This window comes from Entelurus aequoreus, linkage group LG06 (assembly GCF_033978785.1).
Source record: "Entelurus aequoreus isolate RoL-2023_Sb linkage group LG06, RoL_Eaeq_v1.1, whole genome shotgun sequence".
NCBI lineage: Eukaryota > Metazoa > Chordata > Actinopteri > Syngnathiformes > Syngnathidae > Entelurus > Entelurus aequoreus.
In genome coordinates, this window is record NC_084736.1 from 47,419,786 (window position 1) to 47,444,683 (window position 24,898).

General features: G+C 37.8%; 2 protein-coding genes across 3 annotated transcripts in view; one reads left to right on the forward strand and one right to left on the reverse strand.

Annotated features, from left to right (window-relative positions):
- The window catches only part of tent2 (terminal nucleotidyltransferase 2), a 114,534-nt gene that overhangs the window by 79,198 nt on the left and 10,438 nt on the right, over positions 1–24,898 (reverse strand). The window lies entirely within an intron of this gene.
- The window catches only part of homer1b (homer scaffold protein 1b), a 112,969-nt gene that overhangs the window by 55,129 nt on the left and 32,942 nt on the right, over positions 1–24,898 (forward strand). For both annotated transcript variants that reach the window (XM_062050871.1, XM_062050870.1), the window contains 2 exons: positions 14,083–14,175; positions 23,130–23,278. In XM_062050871.1, coding sequence (XP_061906855.1) covers positions 14,083–14,175; positions 23,130–23,278 — 242 coding nt within the window. The remainder of the gene's footprint in view (positions 1–14,082; positions 14,176–23,129; positions 23,279–24,898) is intronic.

A 24,898-nucleotide genomic window follows, 5' to 3' on the forward strand; every position in this document is an offset into this window, starting at 1 on the left:
AAGTTCAAAACAAAAGGTATAATCCAATGAATAACTTTACTGAGAGATTTGAGCAGGGGACAAACACATGACGAACACTTTTACGACCAACCGGAAACATAGCAACCAGGCTAGCAATGCACCTCCTTTACGGCAGCTGTCGCAACGTTCTTAAAGCAACCGCAGCACATACATATATATACAACATATATGACATGATCTCCCTTTTTTAACTTTTGTTTTTCTTTCCTTGTAAACAAAACAAAATCACACTGTATATGTGTTGTCTGTCTAATTATAAATAATGCAGACGAGGCGTGTTGGCTGAGTTCTTGACATTTACTTTCACAGCGTGCTCAGAACCTCATTCTTAGCTGCCGGCGTGACGACATGCAACAACACTTTTCGTGGCTACTGCGCATGCTCGTTACTCCTGTTGCATGCTGGGTAGTGTAGTTGTTATATTCCCTAGCCTAGCTCATAACATCACATCTTTCCCCCTATAAAGAAATAATGTTAACTCAATAAAGTGTATTTCTTTTTTTAGCTTTAACTTTTCATTTTTTAGCATTGTAACCACATTTGCAAACAACTTTTCTCTTCATAGAATTTTCTTTCAATAAAAAAATAAAGTGCAAAAATGTCAAAGCATCATAACAAACAGTTATGTCAAATAGCAGCAGAAGTGCACTTTTTGGAGAGCTGTATTATTTTCAGTTTTGTGCCCAAGGGACTGATTTTATTTAACACTATATTATTATTTATACACCTATAGTGATCACAGAGACAGGTTGTTTTTGTGTTTGTTTTTCTGAAAAATCCCACTCAATATACTTTGGGTAACAACAGTCAATATTTATTTATTTTATTTTTTTAGGGGGGTAACAGTCAATATTTATTTATTAGATTTTATTTTTTTCTTATATAGTAAAAGTGAGCTTTTGTTAAACCAAATATTGTGTGTTTTTTCTATATACAACAACCTATCTGGACTCGATAAGAGAATCGATAAGGAATCGGTTCGATAATAGGATTCGATAATAGGATTCGATAATAGGCTTGAACTCGATAATTTCTTATCAAACATCATCCCTACTGATCGGAAATAAACACAAAACAAGGAAGCACAAACAGAAATGAAGTGACAGATCGTCACAGGAGCCACCCCTTTAGGGACAGATTTCAGATGTCCCCATGAAAAAAAACGAAAAGAAATCAAAAGTCAAGGGAGGGTGGAGTGAGGACTTGGCGGAGGGTCGCCAGGCCAGAGGCCCCGCAGCCAGCGAGGGAGAGTCAAGTGACGGCGACGCGTTGAGCGCTGCTGCATCTGGCGAGGCGGGCGACCAATGTGGCCGACGAAGAGGCGGAAGCGAGTGGTACCGGCGCACCATCAGCCGTAAAGGTCCATGACCGGGTCCTGTGCATCGCTGCCGACAGCGCGGAGGGAGTCCATCAGACGGCCACTTTCTTGGCCGAGGAGGAGAAGGTCACGTGTGGTACCGGCGCACCAGCACCAGCTCCTCCCACGTCAGCGTCATGGGAGGAGTTGTCATCGATGATGACAGCGTCGTGGGCGAATCCGCTGCCGACGAGGAAAATGGCGGCACCGTGCTGAGTCCTGCCGTTGACGAGGAAGATGGCGGCGTGCGGAGTCCTGCCGGTGACGAGGAAGATGGCGCAGCCGTGGGAAAGCCCACCAGAAAGGATGAGGTCGTTGTGAGAGGATGAGGTTGTTGTGAGAGGAGACGGCGACAACGGGGATGACAGTGGCGTGTGCTTCCCAGCACCGCTGTCGGTAGTAGCCCCCCCTCCACTAGGCGTCTGCCAGGCACCGTCCATTATTGGGAGAAGAAGCTCCTGGTTGTCGGTGTCCCCTTGTGCAAATACCAGGGACGAGCGGAAGGGGGCTAGGAGGAGGGACAACGACACGTCCCGCGCCGAGTCCCAACAGGAGGCCAGGAAGGACATCACGGTGGGCCTTCGCCGGACTGGCAGGAGGAACGGGTGCTGGCGGCTGAGCCGGTGGGACCGGCGTTCGACGCGGTGTTGGAACCGGTGGTCGACGCGATGCCAGCACAGGCGATCGCCGTGGAGCCGATACAGGAGGATGCACAGCAAGAGACAGAGAAGGTGGGGGCAGTGGCCGAGCCAGTCGGAGAACCGGAACCGGCGGCCGAGCCGGGAGGAGCGTAGGCGGCGGCGGCCTAGCCGAGCAAAGGGAGAAAGTGCGAGACTGCTGTGGGCTGACCGCACAAACCTGGCTTTCAAGTCCTCCAAGAATTGTGCGGTCCAGAACGTCGCTGAGCGTCGCCAACAGGGGTCCCTGCGAGGTCACAGTCTGGCTCGAGGATTATGTTAGGAACTCTCATGGCTGCCGTATTTGTGACCCCAAAAAGCAGAAACCAGGAGACGAAGAGCAGGTAACAGGATTGTACAAACCCCGTTTCCATATGAGTTGGGAAATTGTGTTAGATGTAAATATAAACGGAATACAATGATTTGCAAATCATTTTCAACCCATATTCAGTTGAATATGCTACAAAGACAACATATTTGATGTTCAAACTGATAAACTTTTTTTTTTTTTGCAAATAATCATTAACTTTAGAATTTGATGCCAGCAACACGTGACAAAGAAGTTGGGAAAGGTGGCAATAAATACTGATAAAGTTGAGGAATGCTCATCAAACACTTATTTGGAACATCCCACAGGTGAACAGGCAAATTGGGAACAGGTGGGTGCCATGATTGGGTGTAACAGTAGATTCCATGAAATGCTCAGTCATTCACAAACAAGGATGGGGCGAGGGTCACCACTTTGTCAACAAATGCGTGAGCAAATTGTTGAACAGTTTAAGAAAACCTTTCTCAACCAGCTATTGCAAGAAATTTAGGGATTTCACCATCTACGGTCCGTAATATCATCAAAGGGTTCAGAGAATCTGGAGAAATCACTGCACGTAAGCAGCTAAGCCCGTGACCTTCGATCCCTCAGGTTGTATTGCATCAACAAGCGACATCAGTGTTTAAAGGATATCACCACATGGACTCAGGAACACTTCAGAAACCCACTGTCAGTAACTACAGTTGGTTGCTACATCTGTAAGTGCAAGTTAAAACTCTCCTATGCAAGGCGAAAACCGTTTATCAACAACACCCAAAAATGCCGTCGGCTTCGCTGGGCCTGAGATCATCTAAGATGGACTGATACAAAGTGGAAAAGTGTTCTGTGGTCTAACGAGTCCACATTTCAAATTGTTTTTAGAAACTGGGGACGTCGTGTCCTCCGGACCAAAGAGGAAAAGAACCATCCGGATTGTTATTGGCGCAAAGTTGAAAAGCCAGCATCTGTGATGGTATGGGGGTGTATTAGTGCCCAAGACATGGGTAACTTACACATCTTTGAAGGCACCATTAATGCTGAAAGGTACATATAGGTTTTGGAGCAACATATGTTGCCAGCCAAGCAACGTTACCATGGACGCCCCTGCTTATTTCAGCAAGACAATGCCAAGTCACGTGTTACATCAACGTGGCTTCATAGTAAAAGAGTGCGGGTACTAGACTGGCCTGCCTGTAGTCCAGACCTGTCTCCCATTGAAAATGTGTGGCGCATTATGAAGCCTAAAATACCACAAAGGAGACCCCCGGACTGTTGAACAACTTAAGCTGTACATCAAGCAAGGATGGGAAAGAATTCCACCTGAGAAGCTTAAAAAATGTGTCTCCTTAGTTCCCAAACGTTTACTGAGTGTTGTTAAAAGGAAAGGCCATGTAACACAGTGGTGAACATGTCCTTTCCCAACTACTTTGACACATGTTGCAGCCATGAAATTCTAAGTTAATTATTATTTGCAAAAAATAAATAAAGTTTATGAGTTTGAACATCAAATATCTTGTCTTTGTAGTGCATTCAATTGAATATGGGTTGAAAAGGATTTGCAAATCATTGTATTCCGTTTATATTTACATTAACACAATTTCCCAACTCATATGGAACCGGGGTTTGTAATAAACAAAGAGAAAGAAGCAGTCTTGCATGTACAGTTCACCAACATAAAGGGAATCTTCGAGCACTGAGGAGCGCGCAAGACAGGCATAAATAGAAACATGCTGATTGGCAGCAGGTGTGGACACACAACACAATTCTAAACATAGGTAATGATAAAAAATTAGGGTTGTTCAGTATACCGGTACTAATAAAGTACCACAGTTCTTTAATTAATTAAATACGGTACTATACTGCTTTTGAAAAACACCGGTTCTCTTTTTTTTTTTTTTACGGGCGTGACGGCACACCATGGTCAAGTCGTGACATTGCTAGTTTTACGAGCAGAGGAGCATGTTTGGCAACGCACACGCACGCAATACTTACAAGCAGACATGGTGTGTAGAAAAAAGGGAGAGTGGACGCATTTTGGCTTAAAAACTAAAGATAAAGGTGAAGTTATAACACTGAAACGCCGCTCAGCAAGAGGTACTTTAAAACATGGCTAGCTAGCCAGCGGCTAACGTCCATCGGCAGTCGGCAGTGTTTTAGCTACTTCTAAATCACTAATCCTCACCTCCATGGCGACAAATAAAGTAAGTTTCTTACAAATATCATCCCTGCAGGATGAGGAATAGCTAAACATGCTTCACTACACACCATAGGAGGATACAATAGCTAACCGCTAACAGCAAGCTGGCGCTCCTAAATGTAAACCTCGACTGTAACGATATCAAATACAAGAGCAATATCTTAGTCAATACTCCAATAATTACATCAATATTTTTATCATCACAAAATCTTTTGTCATTTTTTAATGTTTATAAAGTCTGGAAATACGTCCCTGGACATAGGAGAACTGCATACATCAGCAGGCAAATTAAGGGTCTTTGTTTGCTTACTTACTACGAAAAGACAAGTTGTCTAGTATGTTCACTACTGTATGTAATTTAATGCCAAGATTGTTTGATTGCAATAAGAAATGTATGTTTAATGTATCATAAGATTTTCTGTTAAAGTAAAGCCAATAATGAATATTTTTGTGGTCCCTCTTATTTTGAAAAGTATCGAAATACATTTTGGTACCGGTACTAAAATATTGGTATTGGGACAACCCTGTATTGTAGCATTGCATTTAATATACTTCATTAATAAATAATTAATTTAATTTTCAGAATACGCTAAGGGCTGATAAAGTAATTGTAGGCTGAATGCACTTTGGACCTAGTCCTTTATGCATTGAACTGTTAAAAAAAAACAAAAAAAATAAAGAACCTTGAACAGTGATATCTTGCTTTTGGTTATTAATCCGTTCCAAAGGGTCAGTTGAAAACCGAATCGTATTAAAACCAAATACATGTTTCCAATAGAAAACAATGTCAATCTAATAATGCGTTTCAGATAAAGAAAAATGTGAACACTTTTTATTTTTTAGAAATAACGATTATTGTATTTTTTAAAACAATACAAAATACATATATGACAAATCAAATGGATGAATAAACATCACTTTTATAGAAGATAATATTGTAACATTATCTATGAACGTGCTGACACATTTATATCCAAGAACGCATGGACAGCAGCTGTGTGCTCAGGCAACTTTGTTTACATACAATGGGGGGGGGGGGAAAAGTCAGATTTTTACCTGATTTTCTGGTCAAATATTGGCAGCTCAGTCGCTATAATTTTACTGTAAAAATAAAGGTGGTACGGTAATCCACTGCGAAAACAATGGCCATAGATTTTATGGTAAAGATTGGTAGCTCCCCGTAAAAAAAACAGTGATCTCATTCTTCTATTACAGTAATCCGGTGTAAATACCACCATGATTTTTACAGTGAAATTCTGGTGACTGAGCTGCCAGTATTTTACCGTAAATGTTTTAAGTGTATGCTAATGCCATCAAACGCATGCTTGCGACAGCTTACTGGCACGACAGGTCACACTGTCGCGACTCCTTAGCTTTTCAACTTTCATGCAGTCTTGTGTGTTCTGGTCGCCTCTCCTCCCTCTACATCAAAGTAGAACTAATCTTTGAGGCAATGTGAGCCTACCCGGTGGATTTTTTTTTAGCTGTTTTAGCAAGTTCAAATTCCATCTCTGCCATCAAGGTGCCGGTGCAAGACAAGGCGAACAGCCAGTTAACGCCTTGTTGATACCATTCACGTTTTAGTCACTTAAGACATCATAACAGGGCTAATGTTATCATATGTGCAGCTAAAACATAGTAGATTATCTGCAATTTATCATAACATGTTTTTTTTAATTGGAAGTGGCTGAAATGTGACACAGATGACAGCGCACTATATAAAATTGTACAAACCCCGTTTCCATATGAGTTGGGAAATTGTGTTAGATGTAAATATAAACGGAATACAATGATTTGCAAATCATTTTCAACCCATATTCAGTTGAATATGCTACAAAGACAACATATTTGATGTTCAAACTGATAAAAAAAAATATTTTTGCAAATAATCATTAACTTTAGAATTTGATGCCAGCAACACGTGACAAAGAAGTTTGGAAGGGTGGCAATAAATACTGATAAAGTTGAGGAATGCTCATCAAACGCTTATTTGGAACATCCCACAGGTGTGCAGGCTAATTGGGAACAGGTGGGTGCCATGATTGGGTATAAAAACAGCTTCCCAAAAAATGCTCAGTCTTTCACAAGAAAGGATGGGGCGAGGTACACCCCTTTGTCCACAACTGCGTGAGCAAATAGTCAAACAGTTTAACAACAACGTTTCTCAAAGTGCAATTGCAAGAAATTTAGGGATTTCAACATCTACGGTCCATAATATCATCAAAAGGTTCCGAGAATCTGGAGAAATCCCTCCACGTAAGCGGCATGGCCGGAAACCAACATTGAATGACCTTGACCTTCGATCCCTCAGACGGCACTGTATCAAAAACCGACATCAATCTCTAAAGGATATCACCACATGGGCTCAGGAACACTTCAGAAAACCACTATCACTAAATACAGTTGGTCGCTACATCTGTAAGTGCAAGTTAAAGCTCTACTATGCAAAGCGAAAGCCATTTATCAACAACATCCAGAAACGCCGCCGGCTTCTCTGGGCCCGAGATCATCTAAGATGGACTCATGCAAAGTGGAAAAGTGTTCTGTGGTCTGACGAGTCCACATTTCAAATTGTTTTTGGAAATATTCGACATCGTGTCCTCCGGACCAAAGGGGAAGCGAACCATCCAGACTGTTATCGATATAAAGTTCAAAAGCCAGCATCTGTGATGGTATGGGGGTGCATTATTGCCCAAGGCATGGGTAACTTACACATCTGTGAAAGCACCATTAATGCTGAAAGGTACATACAGGTTTTGGAACAACATATGCTGCCATCTAAGCGCCGTCTTTTTCATGGACGCCCCTGCTTATTTCAGCAAGACAATGCCAAGCCACATTCAGCACGTGTTACAACAGCGTGGCTTCGTAAAAAAAGAGTGCGGGTACTTTCCTGGCCCGCCTGCAGTCCAGACCTGTCTCCCATCGAAAATGTGGGGCGCATTATGAAGCGTAAAATACGACAGCGGAGACCCCGGACTGTTGAACGACTGAAGCTCTACATAAAACAAGAATGGGAAAGAGTTCCACTTTCAAAGCTTCAACAATTAGTTTCCTCAGTTCCCAATCGTTTATTGAGTGTTGTTAAAAGAAAAGGTGATGTAACACAGTGGTGAACATGTCCTTTCCCAACTACTTTGGCACGTGTTGCAGCCATGAAATTCTAAGTTAATTATTATTTACAAAAAAAAAATAAAATTTATGAGTTTGAACATCAAATATCTTGTCTTTGTAGTGCATTCAATAGAATATGGGTTGAAAAGGATTTGCAAATCATTGTATTCCGTTTATATTTACATCTAACTCAATTTCCCAACTCATATGGAAACAGGGTTTGTATTTTTCCTAGTTTGTAACGTGAACATTGAAGAGTTGTGCTGCCTCGTCTGACGTCATGTCACTTTTTACAGTGTGTAGTTTGAGTGAGGTCACGTGACTGCCAGACTTTGTTTGATTGGTGAAATGGAGTCATAGACGTCACCAGTGCTTATACCTTGGATTAGTGAAACTGAGTCATGTGACAGTGCCCGCTGGAAGAAGTCTGTCAAACCAGCCAAGCGAATGTGTCTTTGCAAGCAGTAATCAATAGATTGTAGATAATTACGATGATGATATAATCAATGTAGCCATGTGGTTTCAGTATTTCACAATAAGTAAAACGTATGTTGCATTAAAACTACTCTAACAAGTACAATTTATCCAAAAAGTTACTTAAATAAATGTAATGAAGTAAATGTAGCGTGTTACTACCCACCTCTGGCAGTGAGGTGCGTTTAGTGTCACTCTGGAAACATGGACTCTCAGGTTTATTTGGTTCTACACTACAGAAAGTTAATTGTTTGACTGAGTCAAAAGTATTGTTACTGTATATATACAGTGCCTTACAAATTATTCACCCAGCAATTAACTGATTTGTAAAAGAAGGTTTTCACATTGAAATGAAAGTGGTTTTTTTTTTATTCTTATCAAAAAAGCCAAATTGAATGGACCGGTATTTCAAGCCTGATGTCTTCATGCAATTAAAGGAGCTTCACATCTAAAGTGCTGCACCTCAAACCAATGCATTTACTTTGAGCTGCACTCGGACTATCCCATTGCACCAAAGTCCACAGCTATTGAGTTTCCTGCTGCCTTTCCAATAAATGGCTGACCTGAAACCAGCTCTTGCAGGCGTGTCAATTACATTTTTTAAAAGCAGCCAGTGCTCATCTTGACTGTAAATTAAATTTGAGCCTATTGCTGTACAGTAACAGCAAGGAAGAAAATTCGGATACATAAAAAGGTCCTTTTGTGCTGTGCAGTGTTTACATTTTCTTGTTCCCGACTAAAATAAATCTGTAGCTCCATAAATTGAGATTATCAGCATAGTAAATGAGGACAAGGCACTTTTTAGACCAGTCATTATTTGATATCAAATTGATATCCGCCCAAAGTCGGAATTTGGTCATTATGTATTATCACTAATGTTGTCCCAATACCAATATTTTGGGTACAGGTACCAAAATTATTTTGTTACTTTTTTTAAATAAAGGGAACCACAACGGCGTGGCGAAGTTGGTAGAGTGGCCGTGCCAGCAATCGGAGGGTTGCTGGTTACTGGGGTTCAATCCCCACCTTCTACCATCCTAGTCACGTCCGTTGTGTCCTTGGGCAAGACACTTCACCCTTGCTCCTGATGGCTGCTGGTTAGTGCCTTGCATGGCAGCTCCCGCCATCAGTGTGTGAATGTGTGTGTGTGAATGGGTGAATGTGGAAATACTGTCAAAGCACTTTGAGTACCTTGAAGGTAGAAAAGCGCTATACAAGTATAACCCATTTATCATTTATTATAACAAATTGCATTATTGGCTTTATTTTAACAAAAAAATCTTACTGTACATTAAACAAATCATTCTTATAGCAAGTTTGTCCTTAAATAAAATAGTGAACACACAAGACAACTTGTCTTTTATTAGTAAGTAAACAAACAAAGGCTCCTAATTTAGCTGCTGACATATACAGTAACATATTGTGTCATTCCCCATTCTATTATTTTGTCAAAATTATTAAGGACAAGTGGTAGAAAATGAATTATTAATCTACTTGTTCATTTACTGTTAATATCTGCCTACTTTCTCTTTTAACATGTTCTATCTACACTTCTGTTAAAATGTAATAATCACTTATTCTGTTGTTTGGGTGCTTTACATTAGTTTTGGATAATACCACAAATTTGGGTATCAATCCGATACCAAGTCATTACAGGATCATACATTGGTCATATTTAAAGTCCTCATGTGTCTAGGTACATATTTCCTGAGTTAATAAACATAATATAAAAATTTTTTTAAACGAAAAAAGATGTGATGCCAAAAAATATCAACGTAATCATAGTAGTATAGACTATATATGTTCCTGTACTTGGTATCATTACAGTGGATGTTAGGTGTAGATCCATGGGGAGTGGCGGACCGGTACTTTTCAGAGGCGATATAGTACCGAATATGATTCATTAGTATCTTGGTACTATACTAATACCGGTATACCGTACAAACCTAATTATCACTAAATTAAAGTTCCCTTATTGTGCAAAACTGATACATAATAGTGTACAGTAAAAGTGTATGTGTCCCTAGGACCTGTTTATGAGCACTAAACAATTTCTATCACTTGCTTGCTCCACTTTTCTGAGAAACTGTGTTTTTATAACGTCATATAATAAATGAAGACTTGATAAAACTTTTTTTTTTTTAAAGGCTTTGCTACTAATCTTAAAATAAACCCTGGAGCTCTGTCAACTATCCATTAATTACATACAGATGCCTTAGTTTGATCGTTGTTTGTACTTGTAATTTGTGTCTTCATTATGAAAGCTTTTTTTTTGACAATGAATTTATGTAACTGAAATTTTGCGCTTCAATTTTGTGAACTGAATTTTTTCAATTCAGAGTTTTAAAATTCAGTGTATAAAAACGGGCAGATATTAACCATTGGAATCATTTCTATAGTTTGAAAATATCCAGCAGACAGTGTTGAAATGTTTATTATGTTTGTATTATATGCCAAGGTAGCCCATTTAACTCTTTTTTTTATGCTGTTTTGCAAGACCAGTGTCACGTGACTTCAAACTTGACACCTCATTGGCTGGTTCTTAGACAGGTTCGATTGTTTCAGTCTTAATTTACCGGAAGTGAGTCTTGCTTTTTAAAGCAGCAGGTTTTTCGACACTGAATTTTTCAGCACAGAATTGTTCAGCATTGAATTTTATTACATAGCTATAATTTTTTTACACTGAATTTTTTTTTGATGAAATTGTCAGCATAATTTGATGTAAAAAAAAAAAATCAGTTACCCATGTCAAGAAAAGACACAAATTAACCTCCAGAGTTTGTCTTCAACAAATAGGCTAACCTAGCTTGATGTTATAAAAAAAAGAGACCGTATTGTTAGCATAGGAGCTCACATTGCTATGCTAGCTGTGCTAATGTTTGTGTTTTGTGAAACTTGTATGTAGAGATGGGTGCTGAACTTGGTATTTTAATAAGTGTACCAAAGGCCATGTGTACGTTGGTAAACCCCACTCCCTGACAACCTCAAGAGCAGTGCTGGCTATCAGGCTTTTAGCTCAGTAGCTAGCATGCTCGTCTTTCATGCCGGGGCCCCCGATTCGAATCCTGGGTGGAACAGAAAGCAGAGACTGAACTACCTGTGTTACATAGGCACGTAAAATCAAACCGCCATATTTCGGTACCTTTGTTGCTTATGACGTCACGTTCGGTTGCAGACTAAACTCTGCTCAACTCTTGGCGAGGAAACAATCACTCAAGCAGTCCTTAGAGTGGACTCAGCCACATTCCAAATCAATGCCAACAAAGGCAAGTATGACTGATAGAAAACACTTTGAACGTACAGTTAGACTCAACTTTTCTAAAATGTGCTAGCTCAATGCTCATTTTCATTGGCGTTGCCATATATATGTGCTACTGAATAGCATTAGTGATTTTACATGGCAATTTCAACACCTCTAAATTTGATAATGAAAACTACAACTAAGATGTACGTTAAAATCAAACAGCAAGTGTCTAACATAAAAAAATCTAAACATAATTTTCCCATTGTGGGATAAATAAGCCTACCCCATCTTAATAAGTACAATACTTAACAGTATAAACACTTTGTAGGGTGCAACATAAAATTAGACTCGCACATTCAATTTCATGGCAAAGACTACTTCCTCGCTACATAATACTTGCAAATGAGACTTACTAATGTTATAAAAAGCATAACTGTAGAGCACATTTATCGTAATCAGTCCATTTTTAAATATTAGATGTGAAAAATACATTAATATTAAACAATTAACATTCATTGACACACACAAAAGTACTGAATATCAGTATCATAAACTACCTGAATCAATTCCAAAGTACCGGGAATTTGTATTGTATTGGTTCAAATGTGAAAGTTTCCCATCCCTGGTTATATGTGCTATATGGCATCCATTATGTTGGACAAGTGGATAAAATGCACAATAGCACTTCTTAGAGACAAATACAGCTCATTAGTATTAAAGCTACAGAGACAAAAACGGTGTGGTCACTGTAGGGCTTACTAAAAGCACTTTTATACTCTAAATTCCTGCATTATCGCTAATAGACTACTGCGGGACCTTATTAATATTATACTGAAACTATATAGTATGAGTACTTTAGGGAAAATGAAGCTCATGATTGCCCATTGCCCCCATTAGTGTTTTTTAAGGCAAAATACTGCTACGAACAACTGAAATGTTCATTTAACCCTTTTGACGGTAACAATGGTACTGCTTCACGGTCCGTGTGTAATATGGAAGAAAGGTTGTCAACACTGACCTAGTTAGCTCACGTTTCTGTGGCGGTATTATGGGCGAGAACCTTCTTAAGTTCAACTGCAGGTCATGGTTGGCAACAACAACAATGTGTGCCTATTCAGCCCCTGAGGGCTTTATAGTTGACCTGTTATTACACGTCGATCTTTAACTGTCTGCGAGTGTGTGTTAGGATTAAGAGCAGGGATGATTGCACCGTCACAATGTATCAATTAGACCAGAGGTCCCCAACCACCGGGCCGCGGCCCGGTACCGGTCCGTGGACCGATTGGCCGCACAAGAAATACATTTTAAAAAAAGGTGTTTTTTTAAATTAAATTAACATAAAAAACAAGATACACATTATATATCAATATAGATCAATACAGTCAGCAGGGATACAGTCCGTAAGCACACATGATTGTATTTCTTTATGACAAAAAATTTAAAAAATACCATATATATATATATACATACATACATACATACATACATACACAGTGTATATATATATATATATATATATATATATATATATATATATATATATATATATATATATATATATATATATATATATATATATATATATATATATATATATATATATATATATATATATATATATATATATATATACACTGTGTATGTATGTATATATATATATATATATATATATATATATATATATATATATATATATATATATATATATATATATATATATATATATATATATATATATATATATATATTTATAGATACATACATACATATACATATATATATACACAACCGTATTTTGTTACTTGGTGCACATTAACGTTAGCATGCTTGCATTTAAAAAAAATCAGGTACACACCTCAAAGTAATACATTTTGATACTTGAAGGAATCTTAGTTAGCATTCGAGCATGCATATATATATATATATATATATATATATATATATATATATATATATATATATATATATATATATATATATATATATATATATATATATATATATATATATATATATATATATATATATATATATATATATATTTATAGATACATACATACATATACATATATATATACACAACCGTATTTTGTTACTTGGTGCACATTAACGTTAGCATGCTTGCATTTAAAAAAAATCAGGTACACACCTCAAAGTAATACATTTTGATACTTGAAGGAATCTTAGTTAGCATTCGAGCATGCATGCATGCATGCATGCATATATATATACATATATATATATATATATATATATATATATATATATATATATATATATATATATATATATATATATATATATATATATATATATATATATATATATATATATATATATATATATATATATATATATATGTATGTATATATATATATATATATATATATATATATATATATATATATATATGTATATATATATATATGTATATATATATATATATATATATATATATATATATATATATATATATATATATATATATATATATATATATATATATATATATATATATATATATATATATATATATACAAAATAAGATTGAATTGTAAAAATACAAAATGAGTTAAATTGCTAGCATGCTAATGGATTATGCCTTGGGCCATTCAAAAATAGCAACAAATGGTCCCCTTTGGACACCCCTGAACTAGACTGATATGTGACATCTCTGTTTTGTGTTTCCAGTTTGCAGAGAAATTTGCAGAGTATAAAGAAGCGGCGCGCCTCGCCAAAGAGAAAAGTCAAGAAAAGATGGAAATGGCCACCTCGCCCTCGCAGGTATTGTCACCTCTGACACGCGCAGTCATGGCCAAAACCATTGTCAACCTGTTATTTTCATGCCGAATGAAGAGTGGATGATTATTTTCATCTTTTAGCCCTCTTTATGACAAACAACCATATTTGTCTCTTTGTGCACCTCATGGTTCTATTCCGATTCTTGGTGTGATAATTTGATTCAGAATCGATTCTTGATTTAACACGATTCTCGTAATATATTATTTGGGATATTAATTATACTAAAACCTTTTGAAATCTAGCTGCAAGTTACAAAAGCCCCTATTGACTGCTAACATAGGACTTATACGCGCAGTGTTGGTCTAAAAAACGTATTTTTAAAACTGTATTTTCAAAATTGTATTCATAAAAATTATAGAATGCTAATGAATATAATAAAAGAAAATTGAGCAACCCAATCCGGGCTTTACAATGCTTAAATTTTGAATTTAAATTTACAAAGCAACCGAGAAGATATGATACAAAACATGAAAAGCAACAGTATCTAATAATAGCATCAATAATAATTGTTAAATGTTTTTAATCCAAAAATAGATTATTAAAAACATTTTCCAAAAATGTTTGTATTGGTTTATTTATTTTTTAATCGATTTTGAAAATTAGGAATCGATTTAGAATCAAAATAAATAAAATTGCGATTCAGATGTGAATACATTTTTTGAGCAGCCCTAATAGAAACACTCTATAATAAAGCAGTATAATCAGTGAAGTCAGGTTGTGATTTTAATGACAAACTTAATAATGCTGATTAAATATAAATGGATTTACACAATTTAAGTCTGGCCACAATATTAGGTACAACTTCACAATGTAATATGATCCAATCCAAGAGTTCTATCAGACTTTATACAAATGTTTAATCAATATGTTTTTATTGTGGTTTTAGTACACACACTGTAATATTATCATCAAAATAATGTTATATTTTCACATTAGTAGATATAATTTGTAATAAAGGCTCTTTACTGTCCAGATGACTGAAATTTCACTTTTTGTAGTTATTTTTTGCTCCTAAAAATTAATCTGCAGTCATTTTCCATGATAATAATAATAATAAGTAATAATAATACATGTTGAGTAATGGGGAAATAACTAACTGTACTTTGAACACCCCCTTGACATGCTGCCCCCTCTTGGTGTAATGGTAAATGAGTTATACTTGTACCTTCAAGGTACTCAAAGCACTCTGACACTATTTCCACATTCATCCATTCACACACACATTCACACCCTGATGGCGGGAGCTGCCCTGCAAGGCCCTAACCACGACCCATCAGGAGCAAGGGTGAAGTGTCTTGCTCAAGGACACAATGGACGTGACTAGGATGGCGGAAGCCAGGGATCAAACCAGGAACCCCCAGGTTGTCATCTACAGAACTGGATCCCATTTCCCCTCATAGACAGTGTAGATAAAGGAATGTAAAACTATTATGATTAGTTCAAAACTGATCAAAGAAATATAAAATAATAACCAATAACCAGAACAAATCATCTTATCAACGCTTGCCTGCTTCCATAGACACAATAGCCTGTGTTTCCTAATGCTTTTTTGGAATTTCTTCAAGCATCTTGAGAAAAACATCAGTAGAAGAGGACACAAAATAGACAACTTGCGGCTTTTCGGCTTTTTCTCTCATTTTTGAGCGCTGGGTCTGCTCTTTTTTCTCTTTCCCGGCATAGACAGTGTGGATAAAGGCATCTAAAAGTATTATTTTAATAACTTAAATGTTTTGAAACAAAATAATCGCCATTTTCTAACTTCCCTGCTCTTACATCTCCTTTTCCACAGACACCATAGCCCAGGGGTGGGCAATTAATTTTTACCGGGGGCCGCATGAGCAACCCGAGCACTGCTGGAGGGCCACACTGACAATATTTCAATTAAATTTTGCTCAAATTATTTTTGATATACCGTAAGATAGATAATAATACTAATAATATTTTCATTTAACCTAACTTATCTTTATACAAAAGCAGATGGCTTTTGATGGTTTTATTTTTAACACTTTCTTACACAACACTTCCTGATGTATATTACAATACAAAAATGTCAATTTCTGTCACTTCATCCTGCATCCTCTTTGTTGTAGAACCTTTATTTAACCAGATAAGAAAACGTTGTGAACGTAGCACGCCTGTAAGGTGATTGGCGAAGAAGGAAGAAGCGTTGCTGTTGCGGAAATGAGGAGTGAGGATTGGTTTTCCTTTTGGAAAGAACGATATAAGTTGAGCTGTGTTAGTATAGCATGCTCAATAAAAGTTTAAAAAGTGCATCAGACTTGGTGTGCACTTCTTCTGGACGCTACAATTGATGTCAGAAGTGGGATGAAATGCCTCCCAGTTCGCCTTGCCATCAAACCTGGGAGTCTTCATTGAGGGCGGAATTCCCCCCGTGGCAAGCAGCGTGGCTGCACCTGTAAACGCTCTCTCTCTCTCTCTCTTTGCGGCGAGCTCCTCACGTGGCACGTACCTCCCGATGACGTAGCACACAAACAGTGCAGTATGCGCAAAGTTTTACTTCTGACACCAATTGTACAGTCCAGAAGAAGTGCACATCAAGTCTGACGCTGTTTTTAAACTTTTATTGAGCAAGCTATACTAACACAGCTCAACATATCTCGTTCCTTCCACACGCACGTCTCCTCACTCCTCATTTACGCAACTCAAGAAGACAACATCTACTTCAGCAGGTCGTTACACTATATTCTTTAAACACAGCAACGTGTGTACCACAAATAAGCACACGGCTTTACCTTTACTTGGCAGTCTGTCTTGTTGAAAACACGCCATTCGTCATCAACTTTTCTCTTTTTAGTTGTCGCTGTGCGCCTTCCCTCACAGGACATATGCACATATAACACTTTTCAAAATAAAAGCAGCACAGTTGTATTGCACGCACGACAAAGATGTTTTTTTAAATTTATTTTGTAATTTGAGATTGCCGCTGCGCGCACGAGCATACGTCCACACGGAAGTAATACAAATAACGCTTTTCAAAACAAAAGCAGCACCGTTGTATTGCACACTCGAAATAGATGCTTTTTAAAATTTATTTTGTAATTTATAATTGGCCTCACGCGGGCCGGACAGGGACGTACAAAGGGCCGGATGCGGCCCGCGGGCCGCACAATGCCCAGGTCTGCCATAGCCTGTGTTTCCTCATGCTCTTTCAGCCTTTCCTCAAGCATCATGAGGAAAACATCAGTCAAAGAGGACGCAAAATAGAAAATACTTGCGGCTTCTCTTCTTTTTCTCTCGTTTTTGAGGGACAGTCTGCTCCTTTTTCTCTCATAGACAGTGTGGATAGAGGAAAGTAAAACTATTGTTTTGATGACTTGATTACATGTTTTTGTCGCTCAGATCCATGATTACTTCAAAACTGAGGTTAGCAGTATGAGCCAAAAATAAATATGAAATAAGCATTTTCGCACTTGCCTGCTTTTCAGTCTCCGCCTCCATCGACACCGTAGTCTGTGTTTCGTCATGCTTTTCTGGCGTTTCTTCAAGCATCTTGAGAAAAACATCAGTAGAAAAGGACGCAAAATAGAATACTAGCAGCTTACTTTCTTTTTCCTCATTTCTGACTCAGTCTTCTAATTTTTGTGATCTCATTTGAATTCAGTCTTTTACATTTTTTTCATACAAACGCCGCCAAAATCATTCTTCTTTGAAGTCAGAATCATCAAAGGGATGCCTGCAAATGACACTAGTCTCACTTTGCACCAGTCAATTGGACTGGAGAGGGACATACTTTCCACATAGTGCCATCATTTGGAAATGTATGCAGGCTGACCCCTTCTTTAGTTGTACTGCTACAACCTGCAACAATGCATCTGGCAGACATATTTGATCATTCATTCATGTCAATTAAGTGACGTCACTTCCGTCACTTAATTGACATTCAAGGCACCAAATAATTTTGTGAGACGAGGTTGACTGCTGCAAGCGGAGGAAGACGAGAAACGCTTTTATTTTTAACAGACTCTCGCGCTGTACCTGCCGCCAAAAGCCTAAAAACCGATCGCACAGTTCCTGTCTTCACAATAAAGGTGCTGCTCCATCCTGCCTGCGCTAACAAAATAAGAGTCTCGAAAAGCTAATGCACACAAGCTAGCAAGCTACAGGGTTTGCCGCCAATGTATTTCTCGTAAAGTGTATAAAAACAAGTATGGAAGCTGGACAAATAAGATGCCAAAAACCAACCATTTTCATGTGGTATTGGACAGAAAGGAGGACTTTTTTTCTCTCCTCCTTTCAAAAATGCGGACGTTATCATCACTACTGTCTGATTCCAATCAATGCAAGTCATCAGAATCAGGTGATACACTAACTTATATTCTTGTCTTCCATGAATTGATTTACGTGGACCCCGACTTAAACAAGTTGAAAAACTTATTCGGGTGTTACCATTTAGTGGTCAATTGTACGGAATATGTACTGTACTGTGCAATCTACTAATTAAAGTCTCAATCAATCAGTCTGCATGAAAGAAAGGAATCCGTGTTAAACATGCTTGGATTATCATTAAACACCTTTAACTTAACAAAAATATCTCTTTCATAAATAAATCAATATAAATCATATATATGAATAAGGTAGATCCCCTCGACTTGATCAATTGAAAAGTAGCGCGCCTGCAGAAAAAGTGTGGGCACACCTGATTAAAGCGGTACTTTATGTAATAATTGAGCTAAACACACTTAAACTCTTCAAAATTAGTATTTTTCGCAAATTTGTTACACACTAAAATGCCTACCGAACACATTTTTTTAAGAAGTAAAATGTGATAACATTTGTGTTTTTTTAATTTTAAAAATGTGGTTCTATTGCGTATGATGTGTGTTTATTAACTAACTGTAAGTAAGGACTACTTCAGAGCACTTCTGTAAAAAGGTCCCTGGGGAGTGTTTACCTCCTAATGCAGCATAATGGATACCGATAGGCAACTTTATATTCATGAACTGAAGTAAACAAAGCCTTTGCGCATCATAAGGAGCCTATAGGTGAGGTTTTACATTGTGTAGGCGTACGAGAAGAAATTAGCGTTTTGAAAGAGACTCTCCGGAGAAAAACTCACTCTGGTCATCATCACATCACAGTGGGAAATATATTTGATACACAAAAAGTTGTAATTTTTATTATAATAATGTTTCTCCTTGGGGAAAGAAAAAAAACAAGACACGCGCTTAACATGCTTCTCCCATTAAGCCAAAGCCCAATGGAGCTCCGCCACTTTGAATGAGGAGCAGGAAGTGCAACACGAGACATAATCTGCTGCTTATCTCCGACTTCCTTCTTGTCCATTAGGGATGCACAAGCAAGGCCATTGTGTTAGTGCACTGTCCTAATAGCTTGGTTTCATGCATGTTGCACCATTTAAACCAGTCGTTTCGCTGCTTGTATGGGACATAAAGATAAGGTGCATTTCTTCCATGTTCCCAATGTTATACAGAGCAGTTTAATGACTTATCAGCATGTGCGAGTGCTCATAAAGAGTTCATCAGTGTGAGACGCAGCCGAGCATGCACACACACACACACTCTCACACACACAGACACACACACACACATCCATCATTTCCCAAGTGAAGTATTTATGCATATGAGAAAGATGATTCATTTATGAGCTTCTCTCACTTTCTCTGCCATCTCCTATAATAAAAGACTCCAGAGATTGCTGCTCCATATATATATATATATTTTTTAAATATTTTGTACTCTTGCATTGTGTACACATTGATCTAAATGATGCCGATGTGTGTTAGCGGTTAGCATGTCTATTTCAGTCAGTAGAATTTCAGCTAAAAACTATAATAGGCAATTTCGGGAGAAATTGCGTGTGAATGCTGAACTGTGCAAGCCGCCAAAATGTCCAAGCCCAACTGAAATGCTAACGTTAGTATGCTAACAGTATGCATGTGACAAGTATCAAGTAATATGAGTCTGAGGTGTTTGGATGAAAATTGTTTTTTAAAAGAGTTAGCATGTTAATGTGAGCATGATAGCATAGAATAGAATAGAATGGACTTTATTGACATTATATTTGCATATAACAAGATTAAGGACTCCAATTTAAAGTGTGGTAGTGGAAACAAATATGGAATACAAATAAATCACACAAGTAGTAATAAAGATTTTTTTTTAAATAAGAATTGAAATAAACAGACTACTATCCAGTAAAACCAATAAGCAATCCTGTACAATATACAAAACAATATACAGAATACTGTACGATATACAGAACAAATGCTAACGTTAGCGTGAGTGAAGTACCAAGTTATATGACTCTGAGGTGCACGGCTGAAAATATGGCAAAATGCTAATGTCAGCATGCTAGCTAACAGTTGGCATGTGTCAAGTAATATGATTCTGAGGTGTTAGGCTGCAAAATTGGTAAAAAAAAAAATTGGCATGTGTCAAGTACCAAGTTATATGACTGAGGAGTACAGCTGAAAAGTTTGCAAATAATGTAAGCATGCTTTTGTTAGCGTGCTAGTATGCTAACGGTTAACGTGTCAAATACCACATAATATGACTCTGACGTGTATGGCTGCAAAATTGGTAACAAAAAAAACAAAACAATATATATACAAATAAAAATACTAACACTAGCATGAGATGTTATTACGCAAGTATATGCATGCTTCTTTGAGTACTCTGGCCAAAAAAATATACATAATACAGTATATGGCTCTGTGATTGACTGGTGACCAGTCCCTTGAGAGATAATTACACTTATAAGAGATAGGCCAATAGAGGGCGCATTCGTTAGGTTGGCTCTTGTCTACGTCACTTGCCATTAAAAGAAGAGTGTACCAAGTCTGGTGTGTTTGTGCTACAAGACGTGGAGTAATCAACAACTAAGAACAATTCCTGTGCAGTGCATTCTTTATAAAGATATAACAGATCCAGCTCACCGACGCCAAGTGGTATAGAAAATAAAGGATGCACATGTGTTTTAGAAAAGTATTCTTTAATAATTACACTGAATAAATAATACACTGAATCATCACAATTATCAGTCCCTGCAGGACGACATGATCTCGCCAATTCACGTACATTCAACCAACCCCCACAAATTAAATGCGGCCTTGCAATTTTGTCCAAAGCCAACATTTACCCCACACATTTTGGCTAATCGTCATTCCTGCCTATCAAATTTGTCTCTGAGCGACGCTCAAACGCACACATCACCTGTCGAATCAAAACCAATGTTTGTTTCTTGTGTGGACGAAGCAGCAACAGCAACGTGTATCAACTGTCGTCCTCCAGGGTAGCAGAGACTTACTTCCGATTCCTTCCTACAGCGCTAAGCCTTCTGAGTAATGTAGTTTGTAAACATTTAACAACACCGTGGCTTCATGACTCCCTCGATTACATGTATGTATATATTTATTTGATTTTTATTTGTCCCGGGTAAAAAAGTTAAGAACAGATTTTTATTTGCAACGCTGCCCGAGAAGAGAGGCAACATTTACATGATAGAGTTGTTGAAGTGTGATTATAACCTTGCATCGTCTCTCAAGTGTCAACAAAAAATACCGCTATTGATCGCTCTCAACAGTTCACAAATGCTCTTAACGTGCGGGTGTTAATGTGCCGGAACATAATTTACTGCAGCACAGACCCCCTGACCCCTGCAGGCGCAGGGGACATATGTCCCCTAGATCCTACAAAAAAAACTAAGAAATAATCAATATTTCAACAAAATATTCACAAGAATAAATTATTTTCTCACTGGAAGTTTCGTAGCCTAATCTACAAATATTTTTTTCCCCCTTTTTTTTTTTAACACGTGGAGATGTTTTTTTTTAACCGTTCACAAGGTTACAGCATTGGACAAAACATTTTTCTCCCTCTTTAATTTTCACAAAATTATAACACCTAATATTGTGGCCGGTCAGCGTAAACGTAAGGCAAAAACAATCAGATCAGTGAAAACTTTATTAAAGGAACCAGTTTTTTTTGTGTGTTATGTACAGTAGTTTAACACATTATATTAATATATGCTGTATATCAAATATATAATGTATATTATATTATTACAGTATATTATACCCAATATAATGTATACAGTAGCACCGTAACTTACGGGTTTAATCGGTTCTATGACGGAGCTCTTAACTCAAAACATTTGTACCTCAAATTACCGTCGGCCATTAAAATTAATTAAAATCAATTTGATATGTGCTTGCCCCCTCAAAACAGCAGACTTTTAACATGTGACAACAAACTTTTAGATAAGAACTAGTGTATAAAATAATACAACAGAATGTACTACTAACAACTACTGTAGTTTTATGAAGTAAAATAGTAATGTACAGCATGTTCCCCGCCTTCCGCCCAAGTGCAGCTGGAATAGGCTCCAGTACCCCCGCGACCTCAAAAGGGACAAACGGTTGAATATGGATGGATGGATTTACCGTGAAAAGTGGACATCTACGGTATATCCTTCCAGCTGCTTCTCTGTCAAACACACCATCAGCTTCTCTATATTTTCATGGATACCTTTTTGACGTTTAAATATTGTGTTACACTCATTCTGTTCAGCAGCCGAGCAATGATGCGCTTAAATTGCTTCGTGCTTGGTCATGTTTTTTATGATTTCTTTCTTTAATTCAGTGAATATCATTCTTATTATCAGCAATCTTCTACAGTCTTACTTTCTTCCTTCCCATGGTTGGAAAACAAAGTTATGTGGATCTCTAGCTATAAACTAATGCTAGCGAGTAAGACCAGATGTTTTGGTCGCATCTTACAGGGTTCACTGTGACATTTGCTACACCGACGAATGGCGGGGATGCTGGTAACTCAAATTTTTGCTCGCAACTTAAAACATAACTAAGCCGAGAAACACTGTTAAGTTGGGGTCCCACTGTATTACTATAATACTGTAATACAGTAAAATAATGTTGGTCACACTTTTTCTTTTTCCAGGAATCTCCAGCTGGGGAGCTGTCCTCACCTCTGACCCCTGTGACTCCGCCCATGGAAAACATCAACGGCACCGACGACATCTGCGACACCACACCCAACTCGGAATCCAGACCAGAACCGTCGCAGAACGCGCTGGCCTTCGCTCATAGGTATGTCGCCCACGCCGGCGTCCGCCATGTCGCGCAAGACGCTCTACTTTCTGTCTCGTCGGCCTGAAGCACACAAGCTCTCTTCTTTTTCCCCTTTTACTCGTACGCGCCAGCAAACCTGTATTTTAATTTTTTTATTTAGCCGTCGTTGTTGCCATGTCAGCACGGTGTTGCTGTTCTCCTTCTATTCATCACTGCCTTCTCGTGTCTTTCCTCTCCAGGGAGCCGTTTAAGACTTGTCGGGTCTGCTCTTTCTGATAGTGCTGTCATTACAAGCCCGACTACTGCAACTGTTCACACAATATTGTTATCAGGCTCACTGCTAACAAACATGCACGCTAGCAGTACTCCGACACCGTCACCTTTGGGTGCATTGCAAGTAGGGATGGTCCGATCAGGGATTTATGCTGCAGATTCCGGTCATCCATGAGTGAGTCGGCCGATATCAATACCGATCACATGTATTAACTGTACATTGTTCAATATTGTGAGTGCTTCGACAGTTTAACAATATCATCACAATATTTGAATGAGTTCCTTGTATATTACATGCAATTGTTTGAGTAAAACAAAGTAAACAGAACTGGGGTCTTCAACGCTTTCCAGGCCAAAGACCACTAAATGATGGAGTGATGGAGCGAGGAGACTGTATATATACAGTAGGAATAGGATTCTTATGGCCCCATTTGTCGCTGTTTACCTGACACGTGAAACGTTACGAATTTAGGGCGTGCACTATCCACTTTAGCCGCCCTGGTGGCAGTAGAGTGTTGAATATCTTCAAATGTGTTTTGTGGCAATTCCAGCTTTGACCACAGCGTCTAAAAGTGTCACAAATAAAAATTGCAATTCTTATTTGTAATGATTTTTAAATCGATTAGAAAAATTGTTTTACTGATTTTTTGGGGGATTTTTTTTTTGTGGATCTGCCCTGTTTAGCAACTAAGGTAAATCATATTGTTAAAGTAGATGATCATGTCTGCTGTACACATTTACTTTAGAAAAGAGAAGGTTGGATACTTCTCTTGTTGCCTTTTTTGTTTTTGATTTTATTAAATGTTTAGGTAGAATTTTATTAAACAAAACCAGTTTTATTTTAAGTAATATCGAAATTTAGCAGAGCTGTTTTGTATTCTATGGATTTCGAATTGTCAAATCGAATTGTTACCCCCAAGAATTTAATTAAATCGTGTGGTGCCCAAAGATTCACAGACTTAATGTAGAGTGGCGCTTTCCATAATTTTTAGCAAACTGCAACGCAAAATGATTACCCCTCCTCTTCCTCTCACGCGAAATCCACCCAGGAATGGGGTCATATGAATCCCTTCCCCACTGTATATCCTGTATAAAATCCGGTTTTAAATTAAACTAGTCCTAAAGGGACCTTGTTATTGTGCAATACTAACATATTAAAATAATACGGTATATCACAGGTGTCAAACTCATGGCCCGCCAGATAATTTTACAAGCCTGGAAATAATATGCATCTATAAAGTACTTCATCTTTTCTTACTAAATGCATTTCCATTTTGACGGGAAAAAAACATGTTCTGCATGCAATTGCATATATTTTAAACTTTAATATTATCTAATAATGCAACAAAGATGTAATCATACAGC